The sequence below is a fragment of the Xenopus laevis genome, chromosome 5S (assembly GCF_017654675.1).
Source record: "Xenopus laevis strain J_2021 chromosome 5S, Xenopus_laevis_v10.1, whole genome shotgun sequence".
Lineage (NCBI taxonomy): Eukaryota > Metazoa > Chordata > Amphibia > Anura > Pipidae > Xenopus > Xenopus laevis.
In genome coordinates this window covers 58381623-58396617 of record NC_054380.1, presented here as the reverse complement: position 1 = coordinate 58396617, position 14995 = coordinate 58381623, and the positions used below count along the sequence as shown (strand labels likewise).

Below are 14995 nucleotides of genomic sequence, written 5' to 3'. Positions count from 1 at the left end.
AGAAGTCCCGGTTGAGCTGCTCAAGGATTGGATAGCTGTGGTTTGAACTACCCCTCCAGCTCATCCAATCGCCATGCAGCTTTACCGGGATTTAAAATACTGTGACCAATAAGGGAAGAAAATGCTGTCACTGGAAAATGCAGCCGCCTATGCCCCCCTCATTACTTTTATGGGGGCCCTGATCACCAATGTTTTTTTTATTTTTTATTAATGTGTGGTGGGCCTTGACCACCAATTTTTTTAATAAACATGTGGGGAACCTAACCACCAATGTTTTTTTACTGTGGGATGGGGGGGGAGTAGACCTGTGGGTGGGGCTTGCAGTAGGGTGGGCTCAGCCCAGGGGGCCCAGGGAATTTTGTTGTATGGGGCCCATTGATTTCTGATGGTGGCTTGCATGCAGTGGCCAGCACTGGAGATGAGATAAACAAGTTTATACATTTGTTATTGTAACGCAAGTGTTATTGGATTCTTGACAGTCTTGAAAATATTCGGGATTTGTAAGTCACAAAACCCAGCACCCCTCCGGGTATGGCGTATTGGAACAGTCCGACAGATTTTATACAGTGGACCAGCGCCGCCCTAGAAAGGAGTGAAGAGACAGGTAAAATGGAGAGTGAGGTCAGTGCGGAGCTTTACAAGATGTGGTTAGGCACCTATGCAGTCCCACAGGCGGGTCACTGTTGGGAATATACTGATGACTCCTGGAATCCCGATGGGGAAATGTGCTCTGATAGAGCCCCCTGCTGTAGGCTCCTGGACATGAGCGATGAAGTCCTGCTAATGGTGCTGGAGTTGCTGGATCCTTTTTCCCTGCTTAAACTTGGAGGAGCCTGTAGAACATTGTATAGGATCAGCAACACGGACAGCCTGTGGGCCCGACATTGTAGGGTGGGTGTTGATCATTGCTGCTGGTCTCGCGTATAATACTGTTTTTCTTCAAAGTTCTATTGTTTCTCAATGAGAACACAACTTGCTGCCGTGAGAGCCTGGCCTTACAAATGAGGGGTTTCCTATCTGCTTACTGCTCACCTGCCACCTTTTCTGAGAATTGGATTCACACTGATTTTCTTTCAGATCACACATTTTCAGACCTTAATCTGTCATGGCGATTTTTACTATCATCCACTGGAATTTTCTCTGCCAGAGGAGAACATTCTTTGTCTTTATGTCTATTATGCCTAAATGAGCGATCATAAGAATGTGGTAACACTACCAGAACATTAGAGACACTTCTAATATTTATTTCATCTGGTAACTTAGTGTCTGCTACATAGCTAATTACCACTAATTGTATGCAACAAACAAGTAGAGTTGATTAACTTAAAGGGGTTGTTCACCTTTGTGTTAACATTTAGTATAATGTAGAGTGATATTTTGAGACCATTTGCAACTGATTTCTATTTATTACTTGTGGTTGTTTAGCTTTTAATTCGGCAGAAATCCAGTTTGCAGGTTCAGCAATCTGGTTGCTAGGGTTCAATTTACCCTAGCAACCAGGCATTGATTTGAATGAGACTGGAGGGCTTAATAGCATTTGTTTAAGATTGGGCCAGTGACCCCCTACTTGAAAGCTGGGAAAGTCCGAAGACGGCAATGTAGAGCACTATAAAAGATATAAATAATAAAGGCCCATTGAAAAGTTGCTCAGCATTGGCCATTCTATAACATGCTTAACGGCCAGGTCTTTTACATGTGCAGTCATTGTGAAGTCGTGAAGCATGGGGATTTTATGTTCCCATGCTAAGTGATTTGTTAGACCTATTTCAGTCTTCTGACCAGGTTCATTCCATGTTCTTGGTTTATATGCAGCGGCTTTATCATTTGATGGTGCTTGTATCATGGCAGCTGCATGGTAAGTGATTCAGGATCAACATTTGCAACTGCTATGCCAAATGGATTCCAGACTCTAGTTAAAGGAACAGAAACACTAAAAAAAGTACTGTTTTAAAGGAATGACAATATGATGTACTGTTGCCCTGCATTGGTAAAACTGGTGTATTTGCTTCAGAAAGAAATATGATGGTTTATACAAACAAGCTGCTGCGTAGCCATGGGCTCGACCATTCAAACACAGAATACACCGTAAATAACAAGTTCTAAAGAACACCATTGTATACTATACAGCTTATCTGTTATCTACTGCATATGCTGTGCCTTTTTTTAGCTTTTAAAAGTTGCCCCATAGCTACGCAGCAACCTGTTTATATAAACTATAGTTGTGTTTCTGAAGCAAATACACCAGTGTTACCAGTACAGGGCAACAGAACATATTCATTCCTTTAAAATACTTCCATTTTCTTTTACTGTTTGTCATTTTAAAACTTAAAGAGGAACTCCATAAAAATATAACTTCAGCTTTTTGAAAAGTATACACAATTTCAAGCAACTTTGCAATATACATCAATTAAAAAAATATGCAGAGGATTTGGAACAGCTCCCTCTCCTGCTGATGTCTGACTACTTTTGATGAGCTGGCTAACTACTGTTACTTTGTATCAGCAGCCCTCGGTCTACCTCCCAAATGTCACGTTTTCATCGGCTCAACCCGCAGTCCTGTGTTTGTACTGGAAAGTTCAGATTTTCTCTGCACTGAACAGCTAAATAAAAGATACAATGTTTCCAACTTAATTGGCCTTTGGCAGAGAGCCCAGAACAGCCACAAGGAGCAGATAAGATACTTTTGTAACAATTTTGAGAAGTAATTGTACTAATTTAGATAACTGGTCCCTTGGGAGAAGTTGGACTTACAGCTTAATGGAAAACTGTAATAAAACTGAAATAACTGAAATAAAACCACAGAAATCTGTTCAAACGTTCATAACCTGCCAAATGTTGTAAAATGAACATGGTAATTAGGGGGTGTGGCCAAAAAATGGGCACGGTCAAAGTTTGACCCTCTTTATTTACAAAATGTTAGGAGGTATGCATCTGTCCTTACCCTTCATCCTCCAAACCCCACAATTCCCTGCACACGTGATTTCAAGGAACAGAAAATCACAGTGCAATGCATTTTGGGTTATGTAGTTCCTGCATGCTGTCTGTAAGCTGTGGAGAAGTTATAAATTGTAACATCACTGTTTTAGTCCTTCCTTCCTGGTCAGGATTCCAAATGATGGAGAAAGAAAAGAACTGTTAAACAGTTGGATTTCAGCATAGAAAATGGCATTTATTCATACTTTTTGAAGAAACGGATAACTGTGATGGGTATATTAGGAGTTTCTGTGTTATGTGGGCCTCTATCAAATTTTGGTTTGCAAGAGTTCTCCTTTAATCTGTTTGGTTTGTTGCTGGGAATCTGAGCACGATTAGGTTAATGGGGGTTAACATTTAGTATGTAGCGATTCTGTGACTATTTATAGTTCATCTTTTTTAATTATTTAGCTTTCCAGTTTAAGCAGCCACCTGGTTGCTAGGGTCTGAACTATCCTAACTATAGGGCAGTCATATGAATGTGACTAGAAGATGAATAAGAGAGGCCTGAATACAAAGATAAGTAATTGGGGGGGGGGGGGGGAAATAGCAACAACCATAAAATTAAAGCCACACAGTAAAAAAAAGTTTTTTGGCTGCTGGGGTCAGAGACCCCACAACTTGAAAAATTGATGGCTCGAAAGAATCTGAAAAAGAAGCAAATAATTTAAAAACTATAAAAATTAAGACCAAATGAAAAGTTGCTTAGATCTAAAAGTGAAATTAAAGGTGAACTATCCCTTTAACAAAAATACATGAACAACGTTTGTTGTATCTAAAATGCACTAGATTCTTATTCACAGCTCCCACAGGATTGTACACTGGCACCTTCAATTTTCTTTTTTTTTTTTTTAATCCATTTTTTTTCATAAGTGTTTGCTAAATCATGATAGAACGGTAATATGGCCCTTTCATCACTGTCTTAATTTGTTTTGTTTTTAGCTTGTCTTTGGCTCTGGTTTTAGAAATGGTTGCACTGACTACACCCCAAAGGAAGCATTTAAGCTGTTATACATGTGGGGAAAGTTGTACAAGACCCTGCCTTGCAACAGACAATTGCAGGACTTGCTGTTTTCAGGGTTACCCCTAAAAAGATACTGGATACAGTGGCTCACTTTAGAAGAAATGGTTCCTCTTCCTCCTGTCCAGCTAACTGATCAGGCTATTAAAGCTATATGGGGAATTAATAAAGACCAACTGGATGAAAAACATAAAGGTCAGTGCCATGTATTTATATCTTCTAGTTGCATTACTAATACTTTGGTCTGAGTGCATATAGGAGCCTGCTGAAGCATTTTGGGCTGATCTATGCTCTGTGTAGCTGCATTCAGGCTGAATTTGCGCCTGCCTGTGCAGCTACATGGATCAGTTTCTCTCCATCTGCCTACAAAATGCAGGTGTAGAGCATTGGAGCCAACAGTGTGTGAATTGGGCCTAGCTGGTAGATTTTGACTGATAATAAAACATTTTACCACTATGAGCTTGCAGTGTTCCTCAGTAACACAATATCTTTGTAGTTACAGATGAATCCTTAGAAGATGCAGACAACTGCCTGTATAGATATGACTGGAAGGAACTACATAATATGGCAATGAAGTACCATGGGGATTTTACAAAGCTTCAATCTCATGTTCTTCAAAAAATGAGTATGAAATGTAAGTCAGTTGTATGCAATGTAAGAAAGGATAAGTTGGCCTTTAAAAAGATACTGATACCATAAAATTTACTTTGCATGCTTCTTATAATTTTGCCATAAAGTTTATCCAATGCTTTTACATAACCTATCTGACGCCCTGAGGTCGCCTATGTGGGGGCTCAGTTATAAATGCAGTTATAAAATATGTTTCTAGGTGCAGAATGCTTTCTGATATTCCTAATTTCAGTCCCTGGGTGGCTACCTTTGGAAAGGTTTTTGTTTTTATTTTTTTTTTGTTTTTTTCCTGGCACAACTCCTGTCCTTTTCCTGTCTGGAATTCCTGTTTTATAACTTGACTCTCTGTTTGCTTTTATGCAGTAACGTAACTACCCCGTGGGGCCTGGATGCAGCTGGGCTCCTTCCACCCCCTCTAAAAGCATGCAGGCCCCGCTGCAGTCAGTTGCACCCCCGGTAGTTCCACCACTGCTTTTATGGGAACTAAATTAATCCATTACATGCCAGCAAAATAGATATTCAATTTCTTGGTTCCATTGAAAACTGGGTTTTTACAACTATTCACAGGCAGTAAAATTGTAGTTCACCTTTAAAAGCAAACAAACCGTTACTGGCACAGCTCATAGGTATATACTATAGGCCCATGTGCCCCCTGATAGCAGCCCTGTACAAACCCACAAATAATTATACTGAAAAGGAGGGTTATAACTATAGAGGAAACAGCCTGCAATTGCTGAGGGCCTGGGAACTATAAGCTGGTCCATAGCAGACATCAAGCAGTCATAATAAACAAAATGCCTTGTTTGGGATTGGGCCCAATAACCAGTCATACCACTGATAAAATTCATGTATGTGATGGCTCAAATAATCCAGTAAATAGATGCCAATATAAACAGTTTTGCTATATAGTAGTTCATATTAATAGTTGAGTAGTAGTTGACCTGGTTTTCTCTTCTGGCTTTCCAACTTCAAAATTGGGGTCACTGACCCCACCAGTTAATAAACTATTGCTATGTAATGCTACAGTGTTGCTTTTAATTACCTATCTTTTCTATTGATGTCCTCCTATTCATATTCTAGTCTTCTTTAAACTACTGCCTGGTTGCTAGGGTAACCAGACAAATTAATGAACTTCCAATCTGGAGACTGATGGGGGGGGGGGGAAGCTAAATTAAAACACATACAAAAAACTGCATTTAGTACACATCATACTAAAAGTTAATGTAAAGTTTGACCACTTTTGGACCATTATGTTTCGGTGGAATTTGCTTTAATTTTAATCTCTGTACATCTACCTGTACACAATGCATTGTTCTTGCTTCATACAGAAGTTTCAATGTAAGTTTATGTAAATTGTGTGGATTTATGGCCCAATGATCTTGCTGTGGGTCCTATTAACTAGTCATTAGTAGGTGATATGAATAAAAAATTAGTTTGTTGGAGGAGGTCATTGTAATCTACCTTTTTTTTTTTTTTTTTTTTTTTTTTATTAATTTTGGCAGCCAGTGTACCATGACTTGGAAACCTACCCGCCTGCCTCTCCCTGTCGAGCTGCATTTTTTTTTTCATTACATATTAATGGGAATGTTAAGAAATTCAAGCAGCTTCCAAACATGCGACTGGGTCTGCATTTGGATCAAAAGTTCACAGGGCCGAAGACTGACCCCCCCATCTCCTCCTAGATAGTAGCAGCATTGATGCATCTTGCTAGTGTACCTTAATGAAGGGAGAAGGAAAGGTACCATCAATGGGGTTACAAAGTCACCTGTTCACAAACAAACGTGCCAGTCTGAAGTAATGTTCCCTAGGCACTGAGCCACCGTTTTTCTTCCTCACAGGTGTCCCAAGCACAACTTCTAGTTGCCTTTCATTAGAGTATTTTCTATGTAAATTGCTAGCAATAGCACTTGCCAGTGGAGTGAACAGAAAGCATTGTACCCACTAAATATTAAGAATCAACTTTTAATGTGTCACACACATTTGTTTATCTTTAAATTATTTGCTTAAAAATATTCTCTTATCAGGTCATGAGGATCTGGAGTGGTTATATTGCCAGTTTATGCACTATCGTTTTCAGTGGCTCTTTTCTTATTGGCTATTTGGCCTTTCCAAATCCTGTGCCAAGCAGCTGCAGAGAATCTTTTTATGGTGGAAACGGTTTGACAAAAGAAAAGTGTCTTCTTGGGGTTCTTCAGCCTGTGATGTTGAGTACTTGGCTTCTCTTCATGCGATCACAGATGACTACTGGAATGGAAAGCTGGCATGTGGAGATGAGAATATAGGTGATACCCTGCTTCTTACATAAAGCTTTATTTCTGGGAGTTGTAATTGGTTTAATGAAAACCATGCATATTCTGTGTGTTTACCTCACTATGAGTGACCTATAGTCAATGCTGGGCCAAACAGAATGGGCACCTAAACCAAACCTTCACCCCCAAGCATCCCTACCCTCCCAGCATTGACTGCTGCTTTCCCCTTCTGTTTATGCACCACTGCTGTTGCTCCTGACCACCAATATTATATAAGGACTGGAACTAGGGGATGCAAGGCAGAAGAGGGTATGTCCCCCCCCATGTCCCCCCCCCATGATTGCACAGTAGACATTACCAAACCCTATTTCCAGCCCTGCATAGCTTCTTAAAATTACTCATCAGGTTTTCTAGGTATAAGACTCTTTTGCACATAAAGTGAAAATCCTTGTAAAAACGTTCCTGTTTTTTCTTCCCAAGGTATTCAGACAGTAGAAAACTACTTTTCTATGTGCCGATCTCTACTGGCCTGGATCCTAGGCCGAAAGTGGGGGAGATTTAAACAGAAGAAGGTATGTTAAAGGGCCAATATATAAATGTATTTTTTGTGATGGGCGAATTTGTCCAGTTTCACGACAAAATTTGCGAAACGGGCGAAAAAAAATCCCTGGCGAATTTCATTCATTGATGCCGGCGTCAATTATGGCTAAAAAACAATTCGCCGGTGGTGAAACGTGGAAATTCGCTGCGAATTTGCGCCTGGCAGATTCGCCCATCACTATGTATTTTACTTTAAAACTTGTCCAATTGAAAGATTAAAAGTTATATGAAGCTGCACATTGTTTCAGTATAGACACTACATCCTCGCCTACCAATGCTGGATATTGAACAGCTATTGTCTCTTAAAGAAATTGTTCAGTGTAAAAATAAATAAATAAATATATAAATTTAAAAAGAACTGGGTAAATAGGCTGTGCAAAATGTTTCTTATATAGTTAGACATAAATGTAATGTATAAAGGCTGGAGAGACTGGATGTCTAACATAATAGTCAGAACACTACTTCCTGCTTCGCAGCTCTCTTGGTTACCAGTCAGTAACCAATCAGAAACTTGAGGGGGGCCACATGGGTCATAACTCTTTGCTTTTAAATAAGAGCTGCATGCTAAAAATCAATTGCAAACTCACTTAACAGTTATGTCCCATATGCCCCCCCCCTTAAAGTCGCTGGCTAACTCATAGATAGATAGCTGAAAAGCAGGAAGTTGTTAACCCAATGATTGTTATGATGTATTAAGTCTGATTTTTATTTTTCTGGTTGGATTTTTGAAGGTGGAAAAACACCCATTTTTTTTTTTTCATAGAAAAAAAAACTAGAATTTTTCTAGATTTATTAAACTCTGATAGTAAGTCCTAATAAAAAAGTACTCAACTCAGACCTGCTGAAGTTTATGTAGAAGTCAATGGCAGATGTCCTGTTTATATCCTGATCTGCACTGGGTTTTGTTCAATAATCTGAAGCAACAAATAGGAAAAATTCGTACAATTCGGGGGGGTTTTCCCGCACAAAAGAAATTTTCGCAAAATGTTATTGATAAATAGGGGGTAAAAGTCTGTGAGGATTTGGTCAGAGTAGTTTTCAAAAAAACAGTGTGAACTTTTTTACAAGAGGTATATGCATGAGATGATCTTATTTTGCTAGAAACTGGCCAATTAAAAAACAAATTACGGTTTTAAAGGATACCACTTACAGGAAACCACTTAAATGTGTCGATACCTTAAGGCAGGGGTCCCCAACCTTTTTCTCCTGTAAGCAACAGTCAGATGTAAAAAGAGTTGGGGAGCAACACAAGCATGAAACAAGTTCCTGGGTGGTGCCAAATAAGGGCTGTGATTGGCTATTGATAGCCCCTATGTGGACTGGCAGTACACCTGGTTTTTATACAACCAAAACTTGCCTCCAAGCCAGGAATTCAAAAATAAACCCCTGCTTTGAGGCCACTGAGAGCAACATCCAAGGGGTTGGGGAGCAACATGTTGCTCATGAGCTACTATTTGGGGATCACTGCAAAGTGATACTGACACTAAAAATGTTCTTTTCAAAATATTAATCTACATTAAAAGTTACATATAGGTTGCGTTGATCGTTTCTTGCTGATAGCTCTGCTTTTGTAACTAATAAGTACTTAAAGTTCCTAAACCTGACTGTTTTGCCAATCTCAGTCTGTCAGTTAGAGTTTCTAATGCTAACAGACTACTTCTGTACAAATATGGCAGCCCCCTCCCTCGTAGAGGAACATGGGGGAAGAAAGGTAATGTAAAAGCATCAGGCAAATACTTTTATGGCAAAATTATAAATAGCATTCAAAGATAATGTTATGATGGATATAAAAAAAGGTTATTTACTGGTGTCAGTATCTCTTTAAGGGTAGATTTTGAAACAATTTGTTGGTATTGGCAGATTGCACACCAGTTTATTCCAATCAGTATGTGGCATCTCTTTAAGGGCAGTATTTACCATATAGGTACTTAGTCCTGTGCCATGGGCAACTGCTTTGGGGGCGACCATCTGGTTCCTATAGGGTAAATAAAATGTTTCTAAACTGAGGTGAGCCAATACTCTTTAATAATGTCACTTACTGCATGTGCACAGTGAGGTCCAGAGCCCAGGGTGGCACTGGACCAAAATACAGCTCTGTGGTGATATCAAGACAAAATCTAGTTATGTGAATGTCTATTTAAACAGAGCAGTTTCCAGATTATGACTTTGACATAACATTTTACAGAGCTTTTTTTGAATTTCTTTAGCTCTTCTTAAAGCTGTCAGTCGGCTAGCTGGTATCATTTGCATATATATATTTTTTTTCATGTTTATAAATCTATTGTTTAGTTCTGGTAATACAAAAAGCAGGGCTTGTACCCTGACCATTGTCTAATACCCATGAATATGCTAATATGCTAATCCAATACTGCACCTAAAATTGGGGTGAATGGAGATTGAATGAATCAATGCAGAGCTTTACTCGATTTTGAAATGGTTGGTTTTTCTTTTTTTTAAGGTAATTAAAACAACAAAAATAGTATCTGTAAACTGTTCTTTCTTTCACCAAAAATGAATAGTGGTGGCTGATTTGGTATTTTGGCAGACTTCTGTTTGTGAAAATCGTCAAATTTTAATACCGCTTTTACACCAAACAATTTATTCCTCCTCTTTTGTGAATTACCCCCCCCAAAATGTAGATTAATGTAAGGTTATGGACCTATAACTTCAAAGTATGCAAATCACTTAATGGGGCTACATTAAGCAAATCCTTGTTAACGTACCATGAGGAATTTATGGATAATAAACTTGGCTGTAGCAAGCAATGCCAGTCCGCATATACCAATTCAAGACCTTATCCTTGCCTTAAAATGGAAAAGCTTTGTGGTGTATGAAAATTCTCCCCCTTTACAAAGCACTGGTAAACTTTAAAAGGTATCACTACTGAGATTAAGTGGCCCCTGCTTTGTTTACACCTCAAATTCAGTCTGTAATCCCTCTGCATTGTTCACACATCTAAAACCCTGTTCACACCTGTAGGCCTGTACTGTTCACCTCTCAGACCCAGACTAAGTGCCCACATTGTTCACCTGTTCACACCTAATACAAACTGCTGGAGGTGCACCAACACGGTCACTGTATGTAGTAGTGTTAACTGTTAATCTTAGAATGGTCCTGATAGGTTTCCCTGTCACCTGCTATATTCTGCCTGCCCTGTGCTCAGTCTGTGCCATACTCTGCCTGCCCTATGCTCTCTTTGTGTGTGTGTGCACCATATTCAGGCTGCCATTCTGCTTGTGTGAAATGAGCCTGGCAGGGCTTTGTTCTGGTTAGCATTTGGAAATTGTTGTTAGAACATCTTAGGTGCTCCTATGTTCTGGGGGTGCTCTGTTATCCACAGGGGAAGAGGAGACCTATGGATTCAAGGGTGCTTCCTAATAGAACTTTTTTTTTCACATATTTTTTTTCCACATTTGTGTGATGAAGGCACCAGTGGCGTTGTGTGTGTGTGTTACCACCATTAATGGGGGCATAGTCTTGTGGTTACATGGGTGTGGCTTAAAAACAGGTAGTGGTCAACACTGGCCAGAAAAATTCCAGCCCTCGAAGTTGGGACAGCACTGATCTAGAATATGCAGTTTTTCTCCAAATTTCCCTGTGCTGTATGTGACAGGCCATATTTACATCATGCCCTGCTGCTCCCCTACCTTTCCTGTCCTGTCTCAACCCAACAGTTTTTGTTTCACAGGTACAGTTATAAAACCCATATATTTGCTATGCAAAGCATCCATATGTAATGCTGCAAATTAGTAAATGCCACTATTTTTGGGTGGTGTGAAGAGAAATCATAAGTGCTGATGGTGAGCCAGTTAATTAGGAAAGGAGCTAGAAAAGAGAAACATTATCTGTTTGTCTTGGCAATAAAATGATACTAGAAGTAGCATATTGAATAACCTTTTTACTTCAGTTTTTCTTCTAAACATGTCAACTTTGTTGCAGGTCTATCAAGACACGTTAGATGGTGTGTACAGAATGCTAAAAGCAGAAATGCAGGTTTCTGTTGTTAATCATGAGCAGTTCTGGGCAGCAGCTAAAGTCCAGATGATGAGAATATGCACCCTGGAAGAGACAGCTGGCAACTATGTTAACTGGAAATTGATAGACTCCTTGCCATGTTACAGGTACTTTATTAACACATAACTAAAGCATGAATGTTTTCTGCAGCGCTGTATAATAAATGAGAATATACATTGAACATGTAGATTACTTAACAAAAACGTATAGAAGATGTAAAAACTGCCCTTCCCAAATGATTTTATTATTTTCGTATCATATTTATTATGCTGTGTAAAATGAAATTCCCCCGAAAAAAGTTGTGTAAAATAAATGCCGAATTTATCAAGGTGTCATTTTACGCCATGTGAACACCAGATTTAACTCCTTTATCTTACATTGCTTCAAGCAGAAGTCAGTGGGGGTCATTTATCAACACTGAGCAAATTTGCCCATGGGCAGTAACCCATGGCAACCAATCAGATTGCTGCTTATCACTGATTGTTTGCTATAGGTAACTGCCCATGGGCAAATTTTCCCAATGTTGATAAATGAGCCCCACTATCTTAAGAAATATGTAAAAAAAAAAAAAAAATTACACGGAGATGTGTGGTTTATTATTCCACTTCCACTTTTTTTACACAGTATAAAAATATGCCCCTTAGTGTGATAACTAAAGTTTTGATCCATAAGGTTTGTTTGAAGCCCCAAAATTAAGTTGCCCTGTTATATGAAAAAGACTTGTGTACTGCAGATCAAGCAGCAAATGTCTGATATGGACTAATGCCCTTGACAAATTGTCAAGTCACTGGAGGCAGTGCAGTGAGATGGCAAAGGCTGACTAATTGGCAAATTTATGGTTCCATTGCATAGAGCTGTGATGTTTACCAGTTGGTTTGATATTGTAACGGCACTTACTGTATTCAAAAATGGCCATTTGAGGTTTTTCAACCCTTTTAAGTGACACAGATTGAGAATGCATAAGTACATTGATACTTTGTGTTGTAAATGATAATCTATGCATGAAACTTGCTGCACTTTGCACAGCCAGCACAAAAGGTTTAAATGTGAATTTAACTAACGTGGTTACCATTCAGGAACTGTCATAACATTCTGTAGCTTAAAAAAATATGAACTTCCTATCTTAGGCTATACATGACGTTTGGCGATTCCTTCTATCTGGAACATATTAAAGGATTTTTAACTAGAAAGCAACTTATAAGTAACTGGCTTCTTAAAGAAGAGAACTTTTGGGTTAGGAACCTTCTACCAGAAAGCTTGTTTTACCTACTGGAGTACGACACCAAGATCTATGAAGGTAAATTCAGTTCCCCCAAGTTTTCCAGTTTCTAAATAGGCAAATTCAACTTATTTTAGTTAGTAACGGTTTTTGTTTCTTTCCCCCCAGAGAGACTTCATGGTGATACTATGGTTGCACACCTTACCAGGCTTATCTGGCTGTATCTGCATTCCGGCCATCAGCTATACATTGATGCAATGAAAGGATTTGTCTATGAATGTGCTTATGCCAGTTTTGCATCCCAAATCTATGAGAGTGGAACTATAAGCCCTTTTTATACTTTTAACAACACTTTTTTTGTAGACTTTTAAAAAACATTTTTTACTAGAATTCATGCACTTTTCTGCAGTTTTTAGAATTGCTCCCTGGGATGTTTATTTTTATTTTTTTATAGATGCACTACAGTAACTCTTTGGAGCATTCTGGACTGCTAAACATTATCCTAATATTTAGGGAATTTATTGTATCTGAAATAGATTCACAGAGCATGTAACAGATGTTATCCATTAGGATTAGTGTTATTAAATGTTTGATATTTTAGTATCATGTAAAACACTGCCTGTTCTCAACTTAGAGCATCAGTATTTGTACCATCAACCAAATTCCCCTCTCATAAAATCTGCTGGGGACAGTACAGTGCTTGCTTTAATTATAATAATTTGACAGATAATCCGATATGAATATTGACAGATGTTTAAAAGCAACTGACTTATTGGTTCTTAGGGTGGGGTTTTACTAGAACTGAAGCAAACTCTACACCTTACTCCCTTTATCTTGTAGCAGAGTAAAGGTATGTTGTGCCATGCTGCAGACCTATCTGACCAGTGGCTCTTCACCTGTACTATGGTTGCTAGGAGTTGTAGAGCAGTTGGAAGGTTTAGTCTTGAACACTGCCTACCATATTACATTAGTATTGTGTTCATGTAGCAGAAGCACTTCTCCAGGTTTAGAAACATTAAATCTGTTTGAGTAGAAATAACTTTTTTTTTTAATATATATATTTACCTACCTGTCTTCCAAAAATGAATTTGTATTTTAGCAATATTTTATCTAGCAGTTCATGAACTGCTTTACTGCATTAATATTTGAGTGTGCTAGGCATGCTAACTTGTAAATGAGTTTAAGGCAATAAATGCCTGTTTCTGCAATTGATTGTTTTTTTGTTTTTTTTTTTCATTCTTCTACTGCAATAATTAATAATTATCAAACTGAAACAGGTATAAGGGACCTTTTGCTCTGTGTTGAGTATTATGCCTTAAAGTTGCAACAAGTTATAGCAACAGGGCACCTTGACTGCCCTCCAATGGAAAACTGAAGACCTAAATGGTAGTGATGGGCGGATCTGTACAGTTTCGCTTTGCTGAAAAATGTAGCAATTTGTAAAACGCATTGAAGTCAATGGGTGTCAATTTTGATACGAACGTCAATTTTTATTTGCGTGACTATTTGGTCCAAATGCATTAAAGTCAATGGGCATCCGTATAATGTTGACACGCAAAAAATTATATGTGCTCGCAAATTTTGACGCAGTGGATTTTTAACCAGCGAATTGTCGCAATTAATTTGCTTGTGGTGAAACGTGGAAATTCACTGTGAATTTGTGTCTGGCAAATTTATTAGCCCATCACTAAACAGCAGACCTTAAATGTTTTTTTTGCTGTGTCCTGCTAAGTATAGGTGAAAGGGGCTGTTATGGTGGGTGTACACAGGCAATTAAAAGCTGCTGAGTCTCTCCAACTTATTGCTTTCCTTTTAGAGTAAGGTATAGGGGATCTAACATGTTCACCCTCAAACCAGACTGCTCCCCTCTCCCCCCCACCCAAATGATTCTAAACTAAAAGCATTCTGAACCTTCTACAGCCTCATAACAAAGCATGATCTAATTATTGCTGGAGAAGGATGGACAGCAGTAGGATTTCATTTACAGTAATACATGTAACTTTAGCCAGGTTTTTCCATTTGGCTACTTTGTTATTATGAACATTTGCCCTACTCGATTGCCACCCTTTCTCTATGGTGTGGCGGGGGGGGGGTTATTAGTGCAACTGCATTACAGATTGGCTGTAATCCCAATTATCAATCATTTTGTCCCATACCTATTTCAAGAAGATGGGATAGCATGTATCAGGGCCGGAACTAGGGGTAGGCAGGCCAGGCACGCACCTTCTCTGCCTCTGCTATCCCCCTAGTCCGGTCCCTGTTCTGGCCGGTGTATGCGTGTGCGCGAAA

General features: G+C 38.9%; 1 protein-coding gene across 2 annotated transcripts; it reads left to right on the top strand.

The window, feature by feature from the left end:
* The first annotated feature begins 422 nt into the window (after nucleotides 1–422).
* LOC108705579 lies at nucleotides 423–13731 on the top strand. Of its 2 annotated transcripts, none has more exons than XM_018242470.2 (8): nucleotides 423–891; nucleotides 3916–4189; nucleotides 4497–4628; nucleotides 6649–6906; nucleotides 7354–7445; nucleotides 11413–11594; nucleotides 12615–12784; nucleotides 12875–13731. In XM_018242470.2, the coding sequence occupies exons 1-8, from the start codon at nucleotides 532–534 to the stop codon at nucleotides 13075–13077; spliced, it is 1671 nt and encodes a 556-aa protein (XP_018097959.1). In that variant the 5' UTR covers nucleotides 423–531; the 3' UTR covers nucleotides 13078–13731. The 2 variants fall into 2 exon arrangements, with proteins under 2 accessions (XP_018097959.1, XP_018097958.1); XM_018242469.2 differs by having other exon boundaries at nucleotides 427–891; nucleotides 4491–4628.
* Nucleotides 13732–14995: the final 1264 nt, after the last annotated feature.

Excerpts from the sequence above, each read along its gene's own strand:
- LOC108705579 (XM_018242469.2), top strand. The coding sequence starts at position 532 with ATGGCGTATTGGAACAGTCCGACAGATTTTATACAGTGGACCAGCGCC. Across the intron at positions 4,629-6,648 it reads TCAAAAAATGAGTATGAAAT|GTCATGAGGATCTGGAGTGG; the intron begins GTAAGTCAGTTG and ends TTCTCTTATCAG. Across the intron at positions 6,907-7,353 it reads ATGTGGAGATGAGAATATAG|GTATTCAGACAGTAGAAAAC; the intron begins GTGATACCCTGC and ends TTTCTTCCCAAG.